The 24,335-nt window shown below is 44.3% G+C and overlaps 1 protein-coding gene across 4 annotated transcripts in view; it reads left to right on the top strand.

Moving 5' to 3' along the window:
* Positions 1–24,335, top strand: part of Dock8 (dedicator of cytokinesis 8) — a 199,835-nt gene that overhangs the window by 104,550 nt on the left and 70,950 nt on the right. For all 4 annotated transcript variants that reach the window (XR_003710947.1, XM_028764022.1, XM_028764023.1 and 1 more), the window contains 5 exons: positions 1,118–1,280; positions 19,673–19,790; positions 21,371–21,441; positions 22,306–22,444; positions 23,058–23,159. Coding sequence is in view for 3 of the 4 variants with exons in the window: in XM_028764022.1 (XP_028619855.1) it covers positions 1,118–1,280; positions 19,673–19,790; positions 21,371–21,441; positions 22,306–22,444; positions 23,058–23,159 (593 nt within the window). In the remaining variant the exon portion in view is untranslated. The remainder of the gene's footprint in view (positions 1–1,117; positions 1,281–19,672; positions 19,791–21,370; positions 21,442–22,305; positions 22,445–23,057; positions 23,160–24,335) is intronic.

Here is a 24,335-nt window from a genome sequence, read left to right as displayed (position 1 = left end):
CGGTCTAGTCTGCTTCTGTTGCTGTGATACGATACTGATCAAAGGCTACTGGGAGGAGGGAAGGGCTTACGTGGCTTTACTCTTTCACACTGTGGCCCATCATTGAGGGAAGCCAGGTAGGAGCTCAAGATGACCCACTTGTCAGGAACTGAAGCAGCAAGTATGGAAGAATGCTGCTCACTGGCTCACTTCCACGATCCTGTTTAGCTGCCTTTCTTCTGCAGCTCAGGCCCACCTGCCTAAGGGCGTTACCGCCCACCCTCAGTGGGGTGTGCCCTCCCACACTAATTAGCAATCAAGAAAATACTTCATAGACTGTTTGATCATAGGCCAGTTGATCCTGACGGTTCTCCAGTTGAGGTTTCCACTCCCCAGGTGATTCTAGGTTTGTGTCAAATTGTCAACAGAAGCTAGCTATGACACTCTTGAACTATGCCCAAACCATCTGTGATTGACATTTCTTGTTTGATGCTTTTATTTATAAAACTGCCAAGGGCAATATGGATTTTTGCATTTGAAGTTAAGAATCTAAATTGCTGTGCATTTTTTGACAAATCTATTAATGCTTTCTCATTCATAAAGGATATATTCTACAAATAGTGTGCTTTAGATTTGGTCTCTCAGATAGTCTAATAATCATTTGAACAGCTCAACAACCCTTTATCACACAAAATGTTATATGGAAGTCTGGTATTTAAAGCGAACAGGATGATTTGGCAGACAAAGACACACTTACTCTCAAGCGACTGCCCATATGCTATTTCTATATAGCCTATGCTGTTTCTGTATTTCTCTGACACGCAAGGTGAGAGACCTCAACCCAAACCCCACCAACTTTTACTGCTGTCAATACCTGAAAGTTTTTAAGCATATATCGCTGTAATGTGGTGGATCTGGCCCTTCTAGTCAGCTCCTACTCACTGTATAACTCCTTTGTTTTCTTAAAATGCTAATCTCAAAAGTTATCATGGCAGGCTTTTAAAATCTCAAATTATAGGAAATTATCTGGGAACTCCAAAACACATATGCTCCCACAGCTCGCCAACACAGTAACCCTGGGTTCCTTCTTGGCGTGACAGATTTCAGTAACTCCCCTTCCCCCCATGGCTTGCTCTAGGCTCCCTTAGGCTGGAGATATCCCCAGCTCCCGATGTGATGAACTGCTGCCTGACACCTGAGATGCTGCCCGTCAAACCCTTTCCTGAAAATCGAACGCGTCCACACAAGGAGATTCTGGAATTTCCAATCCGGGAAGTGTACGTCCCTCACACTGTGTACAGGTGAGAAGTGTGAGCCCTTGTTTGGATAATACACTCATCTCTCGAAACCTAGCCTCTCTTCCTTTTTCCTGAGTTTGTGGGGAAGCTAAATGTGACACCTTGGAACCACAGAAGACTGTGAGACCGATTCTAGAGATGCTTTGCCTAATGCTCTGTAATAAGGCTGCATTTTTTTTTTAGTCATAATTGCAATAGATTCTACTGGATGTATTCTTACCAGAAATGAAAAAAAAAAAGTGGAAAGAAAACTGAACCCATCACCCTGGCTTTCTTCCATGCAGACAGTCTTTAAGGACGGGAGAATGTGACTGGAATGCAATAGTTGTCTAAGGTTTCACACAGGGCTGAGGAGGCCAGCATGGGCTTCATGATGAGCTCCAGGCCAGTCTGGATTACAGGCAAAAGCAATACCAAATGAAACACACACAAGTTTTCAGCTGAAGACTCAGCTCTATCCAGGAAACCTAAGTCAGTGTGGACAGAAATAGTCCCCACATGCTGCCCAATGTTTTAGTGTGTGGTTGTTAGGCTAATGCAATAGACAAAATAAAAGAGCCATCTTACTGTGTTTCAATTGATTTTCTTGTAAGTGTCACGGCTACTAACCATACTGAATGGCAAAAGAGTGAGACACCATAGAACTGAAGGTGTGGTTGCTCTGCTTTCCAAGTGTCCTCATGCCCCTAACTCTTGGGGAATTTAAAGGGCCCTCTGACAGTGTACCCAAAGCATTGTTGCTCGTGCATTCTCGCTTATTTCCAGAGGCTTCTTGCTTCTGAAATGTGAGGGAGAGTGCTGAATGGAGCATCACTTCTTAGCCACCCACCAATGACACTGTGTGGGGTTTGTTTTCCATATAAAACATCTCATCAGGTCTTGCTGATCTCACAAAGTCACCCTAATGGCTTGCTGCTTGTGGTACTTCTTTTCCTTGTGGCTGAAACCAAACACCTGACAAGAAGCAGCTTAAGAAAGGAAAAAGGGAAGGATGAAGGGAGGGATCGAGGGACTCAGTTGACTCACAGTTTGAGGGCATATAGCCCATTTGAGAATAGAAGACATGATGGCAGTGGCTCAGGGCACAGGGCTGCACAGCTACAGAGGACCACCTCACATCATGGTCATCTGGAAAGCAAACAGGGAGCAGGGAGTCGGGGCTGGCCCCCAGTGACACACTTCCACTGGAGATGCTCCACCCACTAAAGGCCATACCTTCCAACCAGCACCTCTTGCTGGGACCATGTGCTCAGATACAGGAGTGTGTAAGGGACATTTTGCCTACACACACACACACATCTCTGCATACTGATGCTATTATGTTTATATTCATGTGGGCCTCATACTCTACATATTGTGTTCTTTGGGTCTTTTTTCACTCAATAGTGTTTTTCTTTTCTCTTTTGAGTATTACTATGTATTCTCACATTTTATTAACTCATTACTCATGTTGTGTATTTAACCAGTGAAAACTTCTAAACAGCTTGTATTTTTTTAAATATGAATATTGGTTTTCTTGTTATGTACTGTTCCTTTGACTAATGAGGCCATATTTTATTTGTTTAGTCCAATTGGTAAACATTTGGGGTTTTTTTCCATTTGCCTTTTGTTAAGTATTTGTGGGTTTGAGTGGGGGGGTGCAGGCAGAGGTCCATTTCCATTTCGGGAGCTATACACCTTGTTTATTGAGACAAGCTCTTTCACTGGGAACTGGACTCACAAATTAGACTAGACTTTCTGCTCAATGGCTCTCCTATTTCTGAATTCTCAGCATTAGGGTTGTAAACCAATGATGCTACGCTTGGGTTTTTCATGGTAGAGGAGAGGGTGTCAAGCCAAGGTTTTCATGTTTGTAAGACAAGCACTTAGCCTACAAGCTCTCTTTCTAGGTGAGCTACATCTCCACCCTAATATTTGTGGATTTCCTTTTAAATTCTCTGGGTGAGCTATCTCTCCACCCTAACATTTGCGGCTTTCCTTTTAAATTAATTTAGTTTGATGTGCATTTATGTCCTGCCTACATGTACATCTGGTGCTCATGAAGGCCAGAAGAGGGCAGTTCCCCTAGACTAGAGTGACAGAGCGTTAGGAGCTGCCATGTGGGTGCTGGGAATTGAACATGGTTTGTCTGGAAGAGCAACCAGTGCTTTTAGCTGCAGAGGCATCCCACCTAGCCTCAACATTTGTGCATTTTACTCATTCATCCAGTGACAGACTTTTATCTTTCTCTCTGTGAATGTGTGTGAAAAGTCTCCTTAGGAATATGCCTAACAGTGAAACTCCTGAATTGCAGGTGACATTTGTTTTTAGTAACTTTCACATTGTTTCTTTTTCCCAAAAAATGAATGGTATATATCCTCCTAGCAGTGCATGAGAGCTCCCATCTCTCCAGTCCCTCACCCACCCTTTCCTGTGTGACATGCACGGAGTTTTAGAGCCAGCCCACCTGTCCCCACCACACATGCATCTTACAGGTTCACTCACGTGAGGCCTGGAAAGGACAGGTGACCAGTGAGCTAAGTAAAAAATTACCATTAGAAACACACTCAGGTGCCACATAGGAAGAAATGGAGCTCCTCCTTCTGGAGCTTGTGAGGCAACAGGACCTCCAACTCTAGCTTTCCTGAAGCAATTCCTCATCTTCTTTAACACAAAGTCAGCCTTCAGTCTCCCTCCTTAAAGAGCCAAGTATTTATAGAAAGTAGTCATTCCATTCTGCACGCTATGGAGGAAGATGAAGGCATGACCATGTTTGCTTACAGATTCTGTCTCCATCTCTGTGGAAACCTTATCCTTTAATTGGAAGAGGAAGCTTGTGACATGGGAATAAACTTGTACCAAATGAATTCTATAGCTATCCAACTGCTCCCCCAACCCCAGCATTTAATCACCAACAGGAGTCATTTACTACAGACATTATCCTTTAATCTCATCGCTTCAGGATTTGGAGTGCATCCATGCACGGAGCCATTCAGAGTGTGTCAGTGCTGAGGACAAGTCGAGGCAGCTTACTCTGCACCCAGCATGGTGTCCTGAGAAACAGGCCTGCAAACATAGAGCTGCTGGTCTTTGGTTGTGCCTAGAATGGTTAAGACCATTCCTCTGAAACCAGGCCTTCACTCTTAGAAGTGATGAAAGACACTTCTTTCCAGGCTGGTGAAGGAGTGTACTGTTCTTGGCTCTGTGCTACTATGCCTTAACATCGTGTCTGTGGAAATGGACATGTAACAAACTTGGCCCGGAATCTTTCAACATGAAGATTTCAAGGGATTTAGAAAGCATGTTGTCTTAACTTCTTGTGGTGTTAAATTTTAGTATTTCTTTTATGGTCCTCATGTGCTGAGAGCTTACATCTGATCCATAAGCAAAAGAAGAGAAACAGATAGCTGGAAATGGGGTGGGCTTTTAGAACCTCAAAGCCCACTTCCAGTGACATAGCTCTCCAACAAGGCCACACCTCCCAATCCTTCCCAAACAGTTTCACCAACTTCAGACTAAACATTCAAATGTATGAACTTAGGGAAGACATTTTCATTCAATCACCACTAAATCCAAGGAAATTAAATACATGAAAATGGGCTCTGAAGAACACATCAATCCAAGGATAATTCCTTTGAAACTTGATCTCATGACTGTGATATATGGCTTAACCTATAAATACTTTATATAGCTATCACCTACAGAGGATAAGTACATCTGGTATGCCAAACAGTGAATGCTTCCATGGACAAAACCAGAAGTTCAGGGTCAGATTTGTCATTTTCACCAGACTGCAGCACTTCCTTGCAGGGAAGGGAGCTAATGTCAGACGTCAAACCTTGCCTTCCTCCCTCCTTCTCAGGTAACTCCTTTGTTAGTTGTGCCTTTTCACTATGCTGGCTCAGATAGTCGGGATCATGTCACATATTGAGAAGTGTTATTCCCAAAACTGACTGGATCTCTCACATCAGAGACCCTGGTCTTCTGAAACCACATCCAACCTCTCACTACCGGCAGAAGGATGGATTTGACTCACAGTATCAATGACTATGAAGAGGCTGAACTAGAAAGGTGTTCTTTGAGACTGACCCAGGCAAGTAGCTCTAAGAAGTCACCAAGACAATTATTCCAAAAGTGGGAAGCTAAGTCCAAGCCTGAGCTTTCATTCCTGTCTCCATAACCAGACTTTTTTTTAAGGCTACCTGTTTGCCTAAGAATGCATTGGAACAACTCCTGGCATATTTTTCTTGATGCTCAACACAACTGGCAGCAGAGGTACCAGCTTCCTCATGGTAGGAGCAGAATAAAATTAGTGTGAGTTGGGGCTCAGCCCCGGCAAGACCTTCAAGGCCATCTTATCAGGTGGCTGCCGCCGTGGGGGTGTGTGCAGAGATCACAGGCTCGGGGTTTGTAATGAGCTTGTTAAAGCCATGCCGACCTTTTAAGTAGTGATTACATTAAAGCAAGCCACATAAAGTGCATTTTCATCTCTCAGCCCAGCCTCCGAAGTCTTGTTTATCTAATTATTAGATCACTTTGGAGGACTGTGTTGCAGAGAGCAAGACTGTCAGTCGGAATACAATTTCTTTGATGGATAATTAGCTGTTTCCAGGCCTCCTCCTATTCAACTGCATGTTCTCAAACTAGAAAGTCTGATCTGGCCTAACAAGGAGGTGCCTCCAGTGTCCCTGTGATGTCTTAATGGATTCCGTGAGGCTAGCACAGTGGAGATGAGAAAGTCTCAGGGCAGATATAGGACTGCTTCCAAGCGATCGTCAGGGAGCTAGGGTTTAGTGACTAGAATTCGTAGGAACCCAAATACTCTGGAAGAATTGGGGTAGAGAGTATGCCCTTGGATGGGACTTGATGGTTTTCAATAAGATAGACTTCCAATTTAACTCCGTTATCATTATTTCTAAAGTTGATCTTTTCCATACTGGAGGAAAGTCTGGACGTGATACCCAGTGTCCAGTCTCGCTCTGGAGGGCCCTACTCAGGAGCCCCAGGAGCTGTCCTTTGTTAAAAAGCGACTGTACCCACTGTATCTGCCGTCAGTTAGGTTCTCCACTCTATGGCGTCATCCAAAGGTCTGTTGTGACTTAGAGTGGCCTGCCCCTTCATCCGCTTGACTTGGGAGGCAATCCCAGTTTACACCTAAACTGCAGTCAAATGCATTTGTCAAAGAACAAGGAGTCTCTAACCCAGCAGCCCACATCTCACACGAGGATGGTGCTTGCTCGCTGTGCTGTGCTGTGTTCATCCCACTTGCCTGTGTGATCACTCCAGCATCATTACCAAGTAATCTTGGTCACGTATAAAAAGTTTAGACCTTGTTTCTTTAAATCTCCGTAAATGTGTCTCTTCTGACATCTCTATCAAAGGCACCCTCCATCCTTCTTTGCTTCATTAGTTGTTTGTGTTTTATTTCCTAAGGAATAGGTAACCTTTTTCAAAGGTTCCAAATATTAAAGGCACTAAAGGCAGAATGAAAATTCACTCTGCCACTCCTGACTCCCAGCCACTTAGTTTTCCTCTTTGGAAACAGCTCATTTATGAGTGTAATGGTCCACTTATAAAAGCTACATTCCGTAAACCAGGGCTTACTATGCCTGCTGAAGCTAAGCAGTGGGCTTCTAAGTGTTTACCAGAGAAACAACAGTGAACAGAAGAGATGAAAAGAGTGTATACTCCGTACCTCAGGCCAGCTGTGGACCACTGAAGGCAGCCATTCAATTATGCTTCCTTGCAGATGTGAACTGGATAGTACATTTGTCACATGTTAAAGAGCGTGACCCTCACACCCTCCTGCTCCTCCCGAGAAGCCTGGTGTGCAGGGCACTTCTTATGAATATTCAGAACTCCCTCTTGCTATTTCAGAGCTGTACTCAATCTTATCATACACATTCTCCTGACTTACTCTTGTGCTAAAGAAGAAGCCTTTTGCTTTACAGTTATGTTATAATGAAAGATCATAACATACACACTTCATGCTTGTCTGTTTATTGGACAGATTTTTTTTTTGCTTTTCAGCCTTTGAATAAGTATTTAAAGAGAGAAAGCTTAGGCATTAGTTTTACTGGGCTTAGCAAGCAGTGGCCAGAACTCACTAACAAACCATTTACCTCAGCTGAGCAGTGGGCAAAAAGCTGTTTGAAATAGCCAGGGAATGGAAACAAAAATGATTCCTAGCTCTGGAAGCAGCTCAGGCCTCGTGTAAGTGAGGTACACAGAGCCCACATCCTGATGTCCTGCTCCCAAACTCAACAATCCTCTTTTCTTCTAAAAATGGAAAAATTCAGAAGAGAGCCAATGACCGTTCTTTACAGCCTTATATTTTATTTTATCCCTAAACTATGATTTTAGTACACCATTCAGCCACTAGAGGGCACAATTCTCTCACTTCTGGACTTAGGCAAGCAGCTGCCTTTTGTATTAGAAAACAGATACACTGTTTTGTTACAGAGGCCCACACATTTTATGGTTCACCTCTTAAATGCAAGACCAAGAAAAAGTGAGGACGACCCCAGTGCTACAAGAGATCTGTTCTTCTTTTTTTTTTTCCCCAAAGGGTTTTATTCTGACCACCAGCTCTGTCTTCTTTCTCGGTATTTAGCACTTTTTTGGGAAGGTGGAAAGAGGCTAAGGTATGCACCCCAGGACACACAGAGGGAAGTCTCCTTTGGGGCAGTAGTGGGCTGTACAAACCTACACTTCTATGAACTCTCTCTGGTGCCGGAAGCTGAAGCAAAGCAAAGGATTATGTGGGATGTGCCAGTGAGGCAGCGAGGAACGGTGCGTGAAGACGGGCTCTGGGCATGGTCGTTGGCTGTACAGTTCATGGTCTGGACATGCTCCGTATTTTATGTTCATCTGGATCTGACATGCTTCATCACTACTCCTGTATGACTGTTCTAATGAAAAGTCTTGCTTTTTAGTGGTCATAAATGCTATTTTTACCCCCATAGGACCTATTTATAGAACTCAGAAAGAGGTTCACAAGACACTGTCTTTTCAGATAGCCTCAGGTCAAAGCTCACTGGGGAGAAGGTATGGAGAGGTAATTAGATGAAGGCAAATCCTGGCTTGTAGTTCACTGTGATGCTTGGTTTGTCTAGACTGGAGAGTTCCCTAAAATCCGGGAGGCCATCTTTGGTTTCTGTATTCTTATTAGTTTTTGTCAGCACTATTTCCGGACAGGGTCTCACTAGCCTGCTCAGGTTGACTCCAGACTTGTAGGCTGAAGTGACCCTCCTGCCTCTGCCTCCCAGGAAATGGGGAGTAAATGCACCTTTGTTTGCTTATTTGTTTGTTTCAAAACTAGCCTTCAACAGGGCTAACTCTCCTCTGACGGATTAGCCTTCCGGACTATTCTCTCTTCTTTTTCTGATGTGGGAGTGAGAGGGGGACCTTCTGTTTTTAAGTGTTTTCACCCTTAGTTTCAACTTTCTTATCTACTGAGATCCCCAAGGGTCAACATTCATCCACTCTTCTCTCTAGAGCAGAGTTATTTAACAGTTCTTCAAGAATGGATGCCCCATGGTTTCAGGCCTCCAGCCGTCTGCCCTTGGGCCCTCACAGTGGGAATCAGGGCTAACCAAGAGATGCTGTGTCAGGGTTTTCTGAGGGAAAGAGCGGATGTGAGTGGGAGAGGCAAACAAACACCACAGGTACAAATCCACATAACAGAACTGCAGGAGAGAGAGGCCTGAACTATGACAGTATAGTAAGACAATGTTCTTTTAGTTTTGTTTTATTTTGGATGCTAGAGATGGCAGTTAAGGCTTCCTGCTGCTAAGCCTACCACTGAGCTGCGTACTCAGCCCCAGCATAAGAAACTTTGGCAAATTGATTAGATGTATCTTTGTTTTGTTTTGTTTTTGTTTTTGTTTTTTGAGACAGAGTTTCTCTGTATAACCTTGGCTGTCCTGGAACTCACTCTGTAGACCAGGCTGGCCTTGAACTCTCGAACTCAGAAATCCACCTGCCTCTGCCTCCCAAGTGCTGGGATTAAAGGCGCGTGCCACCACTGCCCGGCTAGATGTATCTTTTTAAATTGAAAAGTAAAATCATTTACCCACTAGCTAAAAATATCAGAGAGATTATAAGGATGCGAGAGACAGGTCTGGCCTACCTTTTTTACTTCATATTCTTGCTAAATAACTTTCAAAGTATGAGTTTAGAGCTATGCAACTATTTGTGGAAATATGAACGATGGTTAATAAGGACAGAATCAGAGGGCCTCAACTTAGTGGCTCATTTCCTTCTAAAGGATTTGCACACTGAGGCTAATAGTTATGTTTAGTGGTGAGAAAATCCCGTGCACATTTCTAACCTCTCCTGCAAACTTGAAAACCAGCCCTTGGGCTGGCGGGGGAAGGGAGAGGGAAGGCAGAGGTGAGGAAGGGCAGAGCTGGAGGGGCTGCTCGGTGATGAACATTTGCTGTCAAGCATGAAGACTTGAATTCAAACCCTAATACCTGTGCCAAAAAAAGCCAGTTGTGGCTATGTATGCAACTGTAACACCAGGAAGGGGTTAGGAGTGGGGGGTGACTGACAGGAGACCCTGGGGGTGACAGGAGACCCTGGAATATGGTAGAAAACGAGAGAGCAGAATGCCTACATTCTCCTCTGGCCTCAACATGTATGCATACACCACGCATACACACCAACAATGCTGAGCTGACAATTCCATTGGTGTCACTTGAAAGGGGTGATGTAGGTCCCCTATCAGTTCATCAGATTTCAGTTTTCTGACGTTTCTGTAATCAGGTCACAGATGGAAGTTGAATCAGCAACTATTGTTGCAGTGGCGGCAGCGGCTGCTGCTGCTGCTGATGCTGCTGCTGCTGCTGATGCTGCTGCTGCTGATGCTGATGATGTTGATGCCCCTCAGGCTCCTCTTTTTTTCTGTCTCTCTTCCTATTAGCATATACTTGTTGTATTCTAGCCACCAGTTTCACAATGACATCTTTTCAAGTGTATCATTGTCGAGTAACCATGTTCACTCCCCATTACATTTCTCTGCTCTTCACAATATGAGAGAGAGAGACAGAGAGACAGAGAGACAGAGAGACAGAGAGAGAGACAGAGTGGAGGGGTGTTCATTCTGCAAGAGAACAACATGAAATATTTATGCTTCTGTATCTGGCTTACTTACTTACAGAAAGATCTCCAGTTACACATCCTAAGCTCCATGATGAGTAGGTGTTAGTTGGGAAAGATGTGGCTACTGTCTTGAAACAGGCTTCACGCTTACCTGTTTCTGCCTGAATTCTGAAGATGGACCTCTCTCTTCACCCCACATAGCAGGGGCTTCCTTTCCATTTTTGTTTTCCACTAAGTCCATTATGAGTCTGTACTTGACCTAACAGACCACTGGAAACAAAAAAATAAGCACTGATAATGACGTGAACCCACACTCACAGAAAGGCAGAGCAGGGTGCAGCACGGGCCGAGTTTGTTCAGTTGCTTAGGAACCTTGTGACATGAGAGACTGTCAGAAGGAGCCTACAGGGACCGTGTCTTAGTTACTGTTCTATTGCTGGGATGAAACACCATGATTCCATGACCCAGGTGACTGTTAGAACATTTAAGTGGGGGCTTGCTTACAGTTTCACATGGTTAGTTCGTGGCCATCATGGCAGAGAGCAAGGAGGCAGGCAGACATGAAGCTCTAGCAGTAGCTGAGAGCTTCCATCCTCAGCCACAGGCAGGCGACAGAGAGTGAGACTAGGCCCGGGTGGGCTTTTGTAAGCTCAGAGCCCACCCTTAGTGACACACCTCCTCCAGCAAGACCACACTTCTTAATCCTTCCTAAACAATCCTCCAACTGGAAATCAAACATTCAAGTATCTGAGCCTCTGGGGCCATTCTCACTAGAACCCATATACTGTATGTGCAAAACAAAGAAAGAGAAATCTATCTAAGCCTGGGCAAAGTTGATACACAAAATATTTTTTTTTAAAAGTTTTTGGCAGTTTCTCAAAAAGTAAGCTATACCTTTGACCTTGAGCTTCCTGGCAGTGAAGTCTAAAGAAAAGGAAAATATCACAGTCAGCTATTGGGCTTCCTATGCCTGCAGATTAAAAGCAAACCAATTCTCTTGGGCCAGTGCTTCTTGAAGTTAGATATGCCAGGCACCATGCTTGTCATGCTGACTCCCAGGTGGTGCAGATGTCTATTGTCTCTTGCTCCTCTCTGGACAGCTGGCAATGGTGGAAATTGTAGAACATTTGTAAGTGTGTGTTTACAAAGCATACTTACACTTAAAAAAAAAAAAAGACAGACATATTAGGTTGGTAGGCTCCCTGAGTAATTCCACAGCGCATAAAACACTGAGCTCTAAAGGCGGGGCCTAACGGCACCTGACTTCAAAGCCAAGGGCTACCTAGAAGAAACACTGTCAAAAACCAAAACCAATCCGAGTTCTGAGATTTCCAACTTGACTTTGTTCTTTGTGTATTTAAAAAGCCTAAAGCTCCTCTCTGACTCTGAGGGGCAGCACCTGTACATAGTCAATGTGGAATAATGTCAGCCATTCCTATTACATCTAAAATAGATTTCCCTGGAAGTGAAATGTGAACGGCAAACTAGAATCACTTCTGCGGCTATATGCCTTGCTTAAGTAGTGTATCTGGATCGCCACTTTCCTTTGAAGGCTTGCATCAGGGGCATCAGCTAACCACAGATGCTGACGTTGGTAGGCATTTGGGCATCTGCTGGCATCAGTCTTGCCCTCTGACTGCTAAAGAGGTGAAGGGCACCCACTTCTCTGTTTGCAGCAAAGCCTCTAGTGGGGGCAGTTGGCTCACCTGCGTCTCCACAGCAGCAGAGCCTCAGCCCTTGGACTTTGCCTCTGAAGTTACTTTGAAATGGCCATGATGCTGCTTAGAGAAAGCAGAGAGCTTTCCTGTGTGAGGCTCTTCTGGTGGTATCACACCAGGAGAATCCAGTACAGACTATCTGCTCCAATGCAGGCTGTAGCACCAGTTTGCTATAAACCAGTACACATGTCTCAGGGTAAAAGAAAGCTAATAACACAGAAAAAATAATTTCTTCCTTTTTACCTTAAAAAAAAAAAGAAGTATATTGATTCTCAGTAGACAGAGTAGGGCTAAAACACTGAGAAACTGCACGTTCCCTTGCCGAGGGGGGAGGGTTAAGTGGGGGCAGGGGAGTGAATGAGCCTACTAGCTGATTCCTAGAAGGATTTTCGTGTTTGTTTGTTTTTAATATTGTTATTTTACCTTCCTGTTGATTTGTTAGCTTTCAGAGTAGCAGACGTCTGTATAATATTTTCATACACATTTTAGCTGAGTCTCCCCCACCCTCCCATCTCCCTGCTCCCTGTCCCTGCTAAAGCCCTTCCGCCCCCAGTACTCCCCACTCCACTTTTAAATCATGTGTGCTCTAGTACCCAGCCATCTTTGAGTGTTCTCTTTCTTGTCTTCTGGCCTCTGTTCAGGCCCACACTCACATAAATATGAACATATATGAAGTAGACGCTAAGATCCACATATGAGAGAAGGATTTAGCATGTGTCTTTCTGAGTCTAGGATACCTCACTTAATGTATTTTACAGTTCATCTTTTTTTTTCCTGAAGATTTCATAGTATATTTTATAGCTGAATAAAATTCTGCATATATACCATATTTTCATTATCTATTCATCTGTTAATGGACGTCTGGGTTCATCCCATTTCTTTCCCATTGTGAATAGGGCTGCTATGAACACAGACGAGCAAGCATCTCTGTGGTAAGATAGAGACACTTTTAGATGTGTGTACGCTCAAGCAGTAAAGCTGAGTCACGGGGAGTTCTATCTCTAGGATAGAAAAGGCTGTTTTTCTGTCCCCAGCTTCCATAATCCATGTCTAAGACCTAATATTTTCCTAGCTGTAAGCATCTGAGCATGTGTTACTTAATACATATTAAAATGTACTGACTTCCTCATTTTTTGTCTATACTCTGTATAACTTCATAACAGACTATAAATTAGGGAATGTTTGGTATTGCCTGCAGAATAAGTTCAATAGTATTGCCATTAATTGATGAAATTTGTAAATTTATTAGTTTTGGTTTTGAGGTTTTGTTTTCCATAGCATTAAAAAAAGCTAGTGATTTGGGGGTATCTAGGATATTTTTATGGAATTCTAATGTGCCTGTCATTCATCCTAAAAGATAAAATGGCCTTTTGCCCCCAGCCCAGTGCCTGCCTGGGGTGGGAAAGAGGAACTTGAAAATGCTATGAACCAGGTGTCAAGCTAGTGGTAGTGGCGCACACCTTTAGTCTCAGCACCTGAGAGGCAGAGGCAGACAGATCTTTGAGTTTGAGGCCAACCTGGTCTACAGAGTGAGTTTCAGGACAGCCAGGGCTACACAGAGAAACCCTGTCTTAAGCCAATAACAATAAGAACCAATAAATGTTAAGAAACAGTTTTTAATGACAGATGGGCCTGGTGGCCAGAGACCACCTTAAGAGGAGCATCTCAGATTGTCACAGAGGCAGTGACAGAGTGAGGGGTGGTAGTCAGAAAAACAGAGAGATGGGGCATTGGGAAGAGGCAGGGAGAGATACACCTGCAAATTAAAGGTGCAGAGAAAGCTAGAGAAGGTAGGGGTGGGAGGAGGAGTCAGAGGGTCTGATCCAGGCCCCAGATCTCCGAGCTCTGCGGTTCTGCTGAGATCTCAAGATTGGGGGATGTCACCGTGCTCACAGGCATCCTTGTGGATGACAGCTGACTTCAACCCTTTTACAGCAGTCAGGAAATGGACTTAGAACCCATCTGTGCTCTGCTCCAGAAACACATAATTTACCAGCAGTGCCAGCACTCAGAAGGCAGCCCACACGGTAGAAAATCAGTACTTCTTTCTCCATTTAAAAAAAAAAAGTGCATTTAAATACCATTACTTCATCACATGTTTCATAATGAAATAACAGAAAGAAAACTAAAATTGGTACCAATTCCATTTCAAAATCAAACCTACTGCTTTTCATTTCCCAGTCTTTTCCAACCCCTGCTTTCACAGGTCCTCATGTTTTGCCCGTTTTTAGCCCTGTCAGGTTTTTGTTTTGTTTTATTTGGTTTGGTTTGGTTTGGTTCGGTTCGGTTCGGTTCGGTTCGGTTCGGTTCGGTTTGGTTTGGTTTGGTTTGGTTTGGTTTGATTTGGTGGTTGGTTTTGGGTTTTGTATTTTTGTTGTTTTTTTGGTTTTGTTTTTTTGGTGTTTGTTTGTTTGTTAAGTTATATTCTGGGTTTTCACCTAATGTTGTGCATGGAAAATAACCCTTTGACTCACCTCAGATCCACTTTCAAAGAGATATACATTGAAAGGAAGAGTCCAGGGTTGGTCATGAACAATGATAGCTGATCTGTGGTACTTGTTGGGATGTCTAAGCCTGTGGTGAGGTCTCCCAAGAGTTCCAGAGGCTGTGCTCTGGCTCTGGCTCCAATTCTGCTGATTGGCCTTCCTTGTGTGCCTTGACAAGTGAAGTCAAATATATTTTATTCAAACAGTGGTCTAGGAAACCCGGGTCAGGAGTAGGGGACATGGGATAAGTGCATGAAGGGTTAGTTTGTGCTCTACTCTTATGAACCAGAAAACTGTCTCCGCTTTCATAAACTTTACCCCCTGTGGCATAGTTTCCATCCTGTTGAAGTCATGGTCCCCTGACCTGATCATCGATAAAATATTCACTATGACATCATCTGTCACCTTTGCACAGAAAGCTCATTAGCTCTGATGAGCACAGCAGCAGCAGCTTGTGCTCCAGGAATGTCATTGGCTCATGACCATTCTCCATGGAACTCACCCTGTGGCCAGCTTGTCCCTCTGGCTGAGGGTTTATTCCACCTTTTAGCCTGTTTGGCTTTCAGGACGCTCTGCACTTTCTTCCTTTCCTGCTGGCCTTTGTGATCTTGAAGTTCAGCTACAGAGTCATTTAGATTGTCCAATTGTTCCAACAGAAGCTGACATGCTTTCTGTGATAATGACTTGCTCCTGGCTGAGCTGTAGAAGACCCTTGAAAGTGCTTGAGTGTTGTCTCGGGGAAAAGTAGTCGGGGTGCACTGCTAAATAAGGGTTTTAGACTAGACTTAGAAAAAGTCAACCTAATGTGTTTTTACATTGTGGCTTTAAATGTTTCTTAGGGCTAATCTGTTCTCTGCAAGGGAAATAGACAGTACCAAGATGGTGAGAAAAGAAGAGTTTAAGCCACAGCTACACAGTTAATCCTGGACCGCACATGAGTTTTAAACTAAGCTGAGGGCTAGGGATACAGCTCAATGATAAGAGTACTTACATAGCATACTTAAGACAATAAACACACACACACAAGTGTATAAATGGCGAATTGCTGCATAGCATGTGTAAGTAAGACCTTAGGCTTGATATCCACACACTGCAAGACAATAAACACATACATACACACATAAGTGTGTAAATGGTGTATTGCTGAATCTATGGGAAGAATTAGCAACCTATAGAGCTGCTAATCAAGAGAAGCCATCTGAATGATCCTTAAAACACTCTTTGGAAGGATAACATCCAGCTTTCTCTTTGTCTAAGCCGTGGTGCATACAAGTAAAGAACATGCCTTTGGTCACATTTGGAGAAAAAATAAGATTAAGCCTGAATGCCTTGCACATTCATGAGGCCTCTAGTTATTACAGAACCTGTCAAAACAGCTTCATCCTTCATACAAGTGATTCTTGTTTATAATATGGATTGTCTTCTTACAGGTTCTTAAATAATGTAACTCTTACAATTTCCTTAATACTAGTTTATACTGTAAAGCACATGAGCCTGTTGGCTCGTTGACTAAGATTACTCTTCTCTGATATAAGCTCTGGATTACAGACCAGACATAGATCTTCCCTCTCGTAAGAAAACATTATTATTCTCTTCTGTTCATTCTATAAGAAATACTACTCTGCCAAACTCATTACTTAGCTTTCTTGTCTGTAGTCATTAGGAAAACAGTCTTCCCAAAAACATTTTAGGCAAAGTCACTCTACTTTTCTGGGAGTCAGTTTCATGATCTGCAAAAAAAAGGATATTGGACCAAATTCTCTAAGACTTTTTTTCAGCTGTTTGTGTGTAGACAACACTGGTATAACCTTGAGCAGCTGTGCTGGTGACACTTGAACCAAAGGTCCAGCAACCCCTTCAGAAGCACTGTGCAAGACAGTTGACTGGTGTTGGGTTGTAGGGGCAGGTCTTTGGTGCCCGCTTACTGGGGCCTAAGAGGAAAGTGGTAACAGAACCACACTGTCCAGTCCAGCAGGCCACTGCTAGAGTGGCTTACATGCCCTTCATCCAGCTACTTCAAAGGATCATCAAACCCTAGCTCATTATTCCTCCAAGCACAGCATTTAAGGATGGTCAGTGCCTATCAATTAATCTAAGGATGAAAGTGGAGCATGGCAGAGTTTAAAAGAATTCTTTCAAAAGTCTACTGCATTGCAAAGGGTCAAGATACGAAGTGTACATCACAGCTCTGTAATCAATGAAAGAAGAAAATAGTATAAATGTGCTTTGGGGGACCATTATACACCACAGCACCTCTCTCCCTCTCTCTCTCTCCCTCTCTCTCTCTCTCACACACACACATGCATACACGCACACACACTCACACACATCTTGTGGCACTACTGTAAACTGCCTTCAGTACATTAATATATCGTGCCCACTCTTGGTGGCACCTATATCAGATTTACTCGAATGAATGAGATCGGCAGATCCACTGAGACAGCCAAGGGCAGAGAAGACGTGGTAGATGTTGGGTCTTCTGCTCTCAGTGGCTGGCTCACAGAGGAACCCACCTCATCTCACAAGGCTGTGCTCTTCTCATCTTTAAAAGCATTGGCTTGCACTCAGTACCTCCGACTTGAAGACTCCCAGATTCTACACCAATCCTTTTGTTGTACCGTGGCCCGTCATCTACCCTCTTGGACAGGCTATGTACACTCTAGTATTTGAGCCTCATTGACTATTCTGGCCATTGAAATTTAGATTATTGTCTGATGTTCCTTTTCATTTGAGCATGAGAAGTATTCAGTGTAGACAGGAATAAGAGCCAACAAGAGGACGGGATAGAAACAGATTAAAACAAAGGGAAAAAGTTCAGAGGTGAGTCAGGGCAGTGATACTATTTGTGTGAAGTCAGAGTGGCCTAGAAAGGCCACTGCAACTCTCCCAGCTCCTAGACTCACACCCCTATCCTGTCTCCAGTGAGCACCCAGTTTAGAAAGACAGGGTCAACAAAGCATAGGAATGCTATGTATTTGCCCCTATGACCTTTGAACTTTCCACACAAATCTCCTGTGTACTTTAGAGTTCCAAATATTGACTTTCTTCTTGAATTACCTGAAAGCATTCCTTACTACAAGATATTTTGAGTAGAAAATCCTTGGGTTTTGTCCTGTCTTGTCTTTTGATTGTTTATTTTCAGGTAGAATTGTGCTGTGTACCCCTGGCTGGTCTGAATGTCCTTTTGTACATCAAGCTGACCTCAAGCTTGCTACGATCCTCTTGCCTGTGCCCCCTGAGCTCCAGGATCACAAGTATTGCACTCCTCCCCCTAGCTCAGAAGAATCCTTGGGTTCTGATTTCTTCCTGGATATGCCATGTTCTGCTGTAGCCAGACGTCTTTATTTCGGTGTTTCTCTTAGTGATTTCCTAGAATGTAAAAAGTTCTGAAATATACTGAGAAAGGCCAGCTAAATAACATGAGTCCTGAGGTCTAAACATTTGGGAAAAGGAGTTGAACCCTTTTCCTTCTAAGGCAATTGTTTCTCAGCCTGTGTCAGCCCCTTCCTTTCACAGGGGCCTCTTAAGACCATAGAGAACATAGATGGTTATATTATGCTTCATAATAGCAGCAAAATTACAGTTATGAAGTAGCAATGAAAATAACTTTCTGATGGGAGGGGGTGTCACTGTAACATGAGGAACTGTATGAAGGGCCTCAGCATTAGGAAGGTGGGGAACCCCTGACGTAAGGCATTCAGGGTACACAGTTGCCTGTTTATCTTAATTTGCCCCAAGCTTCCCCAGCAGTTTGGTTATCCCGCCATCTTCTTTGTTCCAAGTACCTGTGAACACTACATAGCACTGGGATTAGAAAGAGTAGAGCAGACTGGAGAATACAGGCGTAGGAGGCAGCTTTAGCCACCCCAAAGCTAATGGTCTCAGCCTTATTCTGAAATGGGGGTGGGGATAGACCTAGTTCCCAAATCTGGCCTCATCCTTTTTCCAGACCAGGACAGGGATTCTGAACATGAACTTGCCTCATCCGAGTGGTTCACCAGGATTAGATTTACAACGTGGCTGTCCGTGCTCATCTGATCCAAAGTGACTTCTGTGGGACGCTCTTCACAGCCCATCAGAAGCAACTTCATCAGCTATTCATTTACCTCACACTTGACTGCTAAATTCTTTCACTTTTTTCTAGTGCAACATACTTTACATTTGAATGTAGACCAAATTGGTAACAGTAATAATTTTAATATATGTATTGAGAATGAAAAAATATGCCAAATCTTTAAAGAAATGCATTTATTTATTCAGATAGTGTAATGTGTCTGTGTGAGTTTGTGTACTTGTTGGTGTAAGTGCATGCTCACTGAGATGAAGATGAAGAAGATGATATCAGGTGTCCTCCAATCCTCTCAACCTTTTCCACAGAGGCAGGGTCTATTCCTTCATCGAAAGCTCAGGTCTGCTGGGCTGGAAGCCAGCAAGCTGCAGAGAGCCTCCTTTCTCTGCCTCTCCCTCAGACATGGGGTTACAAGCATTCTCCAGATGCCCAGTGTGTTGCCTGGCTACTGGGATCTAAACTCTGTTCTTCATGGTTGTGATGCAAATGCTCTTAACCACAGAGCCATTTCTCCACACAGATGCATTTTTAAAATGCTAACAGAGACAGCCAAGAGCATTTGTCATTATCTCAAAACAACATAAGGGGTCATCACAGTAGTATGGACATGTGTTGCAGAAGACCCCTTGGAAAATAGCAAAGCTGTAACACATTCCAAATGACTCACTTCCTCAGTTGCTTCCAGTGGGAGACACTTTATGGCAGCGTAGTGTTACCTACTTTTAGTGTGACCCAACCCCATTGAATGATTGTCTTCAGCATCTGTTAATACGAGGTTCATGTCACAGCCGCCGACACAACTCTCTGTCCTCATAGTCAACTGCTTGTAGAGCAACTCCTGAACCTGAGGTCTGGAGTATGGTTGTTGAGCTGCATCATCCCCTGCCCCTGTGGTCCTGGCTATGGCATATCATGGTGGTGTCTCACAAAAAAACACAATGGTCTGCAACCACCTCAGAAAGCAACTTCTAAACTTAAACAAAAGCAGAAATGGACTCTAGACATTAACTGCTGGTTATTGGCTTCTCTCTTTTCCAGAAACCTTCTGTACGTATACCCACAGAGACTGAACTTTGCTAACAAGCTAGCATCCGCCCGGAACATTACAATAAAGATTCAGTTTATGTGTGGAGAAGACCCCAGCAATGCTATGCCGGTAAGTAGATAGGTAGTATTTGCCTCTAGTCAGGTGGGCTGTGCTCCCTCTGCCAGGTCACAGGGATGAAATCAAGAGTTCCTCAGCATACAGAGTATGTCCACCACACACCCAGGGTCTCTTGATGATGCTAGACAAAGGCTTTACCAGTGAGCCACATCTGGTTCAGTGTACAGAATATTTTGTTCCAGCATAGCCAACTCAATACATGCAGGAACATTTCTGGATAGTCCAGAATTGTCCACAGGATCATGGTAGGGAAACAGCACAAGCCTTAAGTCTCTTTCCCACATTCTGCCTTTGTGAGATGCCACACCTTGGAGCTGAAGGTCATTTTAAAGGACTGAAAGGTAGCGTGTGGTCTCTCTACACTGCCAACGGATGGAGCCAGGCTGTTCTAACACTCTGCAGAGTTAGAGACTGGCTCTGTGCTCACTATTTGGCTGAATTTCTTCCACACATGTACTTTGGTGAACGTGAGTAAAACCATGCAGAGCAAACCTGAAGCAAAGCCCAGTGATAATAAGCACACCAGCACACACCTTTTGGAAATGGACTCTCATCCTGAGTCAAATTATAAACTAATAATACAGGCTAGGATAGTATTGTCTAAGAGGCCTCCAATACCAGAATTTCCTCGTAAATGACACACTTGGTTAGCTATTACTGTTCACACAGATCCTGGAATCCAGCTAATATTCAGCTGGGGTCGTAGCTACTGAGAACACTGGTTTAACGTGCATGGAGGTCCTGGGTTTGATCCCCTGCAACACATGGGCGATGGGGGAGAATGCCTAGCACAGAGTGGGAGATGGAGAGGTTTGGGCTTTTTCTCTCACAGCCTTTTCTGGTGGAAGTTATTCCTTTCTTTCCCATGTGTCTACTTTCTAAAACGTCTGCCCTCTCTCCCACTTCTTCTCTGATGCAAGGTGACCTCTTGCAACAGTGGCAGGAAAGGTGGAAGACAGGATGCTTGGAAGGAGAGAGGTCTGGAGGACTCACCAAGTCCTCTCTGTCCTGGCAGGTCACCACTCAGGCTTCCGAGTGTGTATGGGCCACATCCTGCGTGTGGCCAGCATGCTCAGCCAAGGGACAGTGGTGGCAAATCTAAGCCAGTTCTGCAGTCACCAAGCCCTGGACCTGGTCTGTAGTTGCTACAAGTCACTAGTCAGAGCATGTACCATCAGGGCTGCAGCAGACTCCATGAGCTATCTGCACACAGGCGGCCAGGGTAGTGGAGACTACAGTCACCCACATGGGTCCTTGTCCTGGGAGGGGAGAAGATGCTAGCATCTCACTGGGGACGAATGAATGTGACACTGTATGTCCATCCACAGAGGCAGTGAAGAGACCTCTGGCTTTCCAGTCTCACAAGCCTGTGCCCTTGGTCATTCATTATTCCCTAAAGCCTCAGTTTACCCTTCACCTCACTTCTGGTCTGCATGGTTGGGCCAGTGGTAGGACTTAGCCTTAACTTATAAACTACAGCTCTGGGAGATCAGTATTCTGTTGGTGTGGTGGCACATGTTCATAGAGCCCCAAATCCCTCTTAACTTGGTTTCTTCCATGTTGACAAACAGGTCATCTTTGGGAAGTCCAGTGGGCCTGAATTTCTGCAGGAAGTGTACACAGCTATTACATACCATAATAAGTAAGTACATTTCAGAGTCCTGAACATACAGTGCGACCATTTCAGTATCCCCTAGGTTTTTGGTTTTTAACTCCACAAGTGCTTTTCCCAACAGTTTTTGCAACATGGTAACAGAGCAGAAGAGTTTATACCTGTTCTGCACTGCCAATGCATAATTTTTATAAATAACTAAGGCTCTAATAAGAAATATCTTCCAGAATCTAATACAATTCTGACTATTTACAAAATGATTATAGGGACACTTTTGTATTTTCTCACTTGGTCTGAGACCCAGAGGGCCAGAAACATGGCCCAACTCTCTTTGATCATCTTGTCGTCTGCCAAACAAAGGAAGAATGGCATATTCGATTATGTCAGTAAAGTGAGTCACGGTACTATCTAACCTCGTTTACACGTCACAGGAGAGGAGAGACATGGCTTCGGGCTTCACCATGGCCTGATAACCAGACTTCTTTAGGGGCTTCATGTGAACTTGGCCAGACTTGTCAAGGGGACTAAGTGAGTGATGTTGTCAAGCCTTAGCACAGTCCGTTAGTGGGGGCAGCCACATGCTGGGCCTGTTCTTGGAGCTGAAATGGGAAAAGAGATCACAGCCATACTCAGATTGACTTGCGCTTCTCCGTCATGTAGAAGTCCTTTCTGTCTAACAAAGCCTTGACAGTTTTATGTAGGTGGAATCTTTCTCATAGCATCAGCGTGGCCACAAGGCCTATGGCTAAGGAGCAGGATAATGTGAAATAAAAATCCCCACAGCATGCAGGCACATGGGAGCAAAGGGCCGGCAGGCAGCTGGTGCGCTACCTTGTACCCAGGGACTCATCCTTTGGCTGAAAGTGATCTGCGTACAATGTGCTTTTGATACAGGTCTCCTGACTTTTATGAAGAAGTGAAAATTAAGCTCCCTGCCAAGCTCACGGTGAACCACCATCTCCTCTTCACCTTCTACCACATCAGCTGTCAGCAGAAGCAAGGCGCCTCAGGAGAAAGCCTTCTGGGGTACTCGGTGAGTTGCTTTCAACTTGCTGCTTCCCCCTGTAGTTGCTGGTGTGTACCAGCCGAGGTCCCTGCAGAGGCTGTGTGCAGTCTGCCCGCTTGCTTCTCTCCTGTCAGGAGCTGCAAAATGTGCTGGTGCACATGACAGCAGAGAGTAGAAACAGCTCTGCTTAGAGAGTGACGGGCTCCTCCCATGGAAAGCTGGGGGATGGTAAATCCTTAAAGAACGTTCAAGAAAAGAACCATTACAATATCTGTTATTTCCAAATTTAATGTAAGTGCTTCACCTGTAGAATTAGCTCTTCAGGGGGGAAAAAAAGTTATTTTTTTAAAAAAACATGAAAGGTAAATGAAAAACTGATATTCAGACAGAAGCCGACAGAGGCCATAAAGAAAAAAATGCTACTCCGTGGGCCCAGAAAGCAGCAAATCACTGCCATTACCATCTCAGGAATGCTCAGGGAATTTACAGTGCAAAGAACGAGACCGAAACTGCTGCCAGAAGGAGACCCGGTCAATATCTAATCACTGTTTAGTTTTGTTTGATGGCTGTGAGCTAGATAAATCGCCTGAGTTGTGTGCCGCTATAAAACCCACTCTGCTCTCGACACCATCTGTTTCAGTGGCTGCCGATTCTCTTAAATGAACGTCTTCAAACTGGATCCTACTGTCTACCAGTTGCCTTGGAGAAACTGCCACCCAACTACTCCATACATTCTGCTGAGGTAACCAGCGCTGTCTAGCAGCTGCTTCCCGTCCAGCTGTGGTCTGGGATCACTTTCCCACACCCACTTCCCATTCCTGAGGATGTTACTCGCTAGATTCTCCAGGGCTGTCATCTGCAAGCACCCTGTGTTTTCTGAGAGCATATTGTTCTGACAGGATGGGACGATACCTTACTCATTTAGACGTCACCACACCAGAATGTTCTGTAGGTGCAACGTGCACCTGAGGCAGCACTGCCTGGAATTATCTGCACTGCTCAGGGTTCTACAGATGAGGGGACAGGTTGAGCCCACTTGTGATAGATACCATACTTGTCAAGAATCTTTCAGAATGTGTCCAGGCCTGTATCAGCAATTCCTCTTGTGGGTCAGTGGTCACAGCCAGGTGGATGGACAGTAAAGATGCCAGTGCCAAAGCCAATGCCCTTCCTGTCCTGGCTGTTCCTCTTGCTTTTTCAGACTGTGGCAATGCCCCAGCCTAAAGCTAGTCAGCGCCATGGCTCTCGCTCGGCATCACATCTCTCCACCCATGAGGAGAGGTCGACATCAATGAATATTCTTTTTAAGCAGATCAACTTACTCACAAATATTTTATCATGTATCTTGAAGATAATGGTTCTATCACAATACAATCAGAGGACCTTACGATGTAGCGTAATTCTGAATATCATCCTTTCTCTATTCTGTGACCACCTTTCCTGTTCCCCACCAGGATCGTGCTTTTACACTCGTCTGAATTGGGGCTTGGACTATGTATAGTTCCTCCTGTAATTCTTTGGGTTTTAAGTTGAAGAAATTTCCAGGACCTTGAATTTAGATAGACCCTTCAAAGTCTTTCTCCCCTGCCATTTTCTGATACCCCCAGGCTGGCTCTGTCCCTCTGTTTTGGACTAAAGCTGTTCCCCTTGATACCACAGGCTAGCCTAAGGATGGAGACACTCCAGTTCTTCTTTATGTCCTCCACATACAGCGTCTTGCAGTAACCCTCACAACAGCCTTTCCAGAGCCAAGCAAGGTGGTATGAGCTGTAATCCCAGTCTGAGTGAAGCTGGGGCAGGAAGATCACTGAGTCTAAGGCCTAGTGAGCCATTGTTAAAAAACAAGAACAAACAGAAAACACACACACGTACACGCAGACACACACACAAACAAATAAAAAAAAAACTGATTTTCAGT

The sequence above is a fragment of the Grammomys surdaster genome, unplaced genomic scaffold (assembly GCF_004785775.1).
Source record: "Grammomys surdaster isolate TR1022 unplaced genomic scaffold, NIH_TR_1.0 141, whole genome shotgun sequence".
Taxonomy (NCBI): Eukaryota; Metazoa; Chordata; class Mammalia; order Rodentia; family Muridae; genus Grammomys; species Grammomys surdaster.
This window is presented reverse-complemented; position numbering and strand designations above follow the sequence as displayed.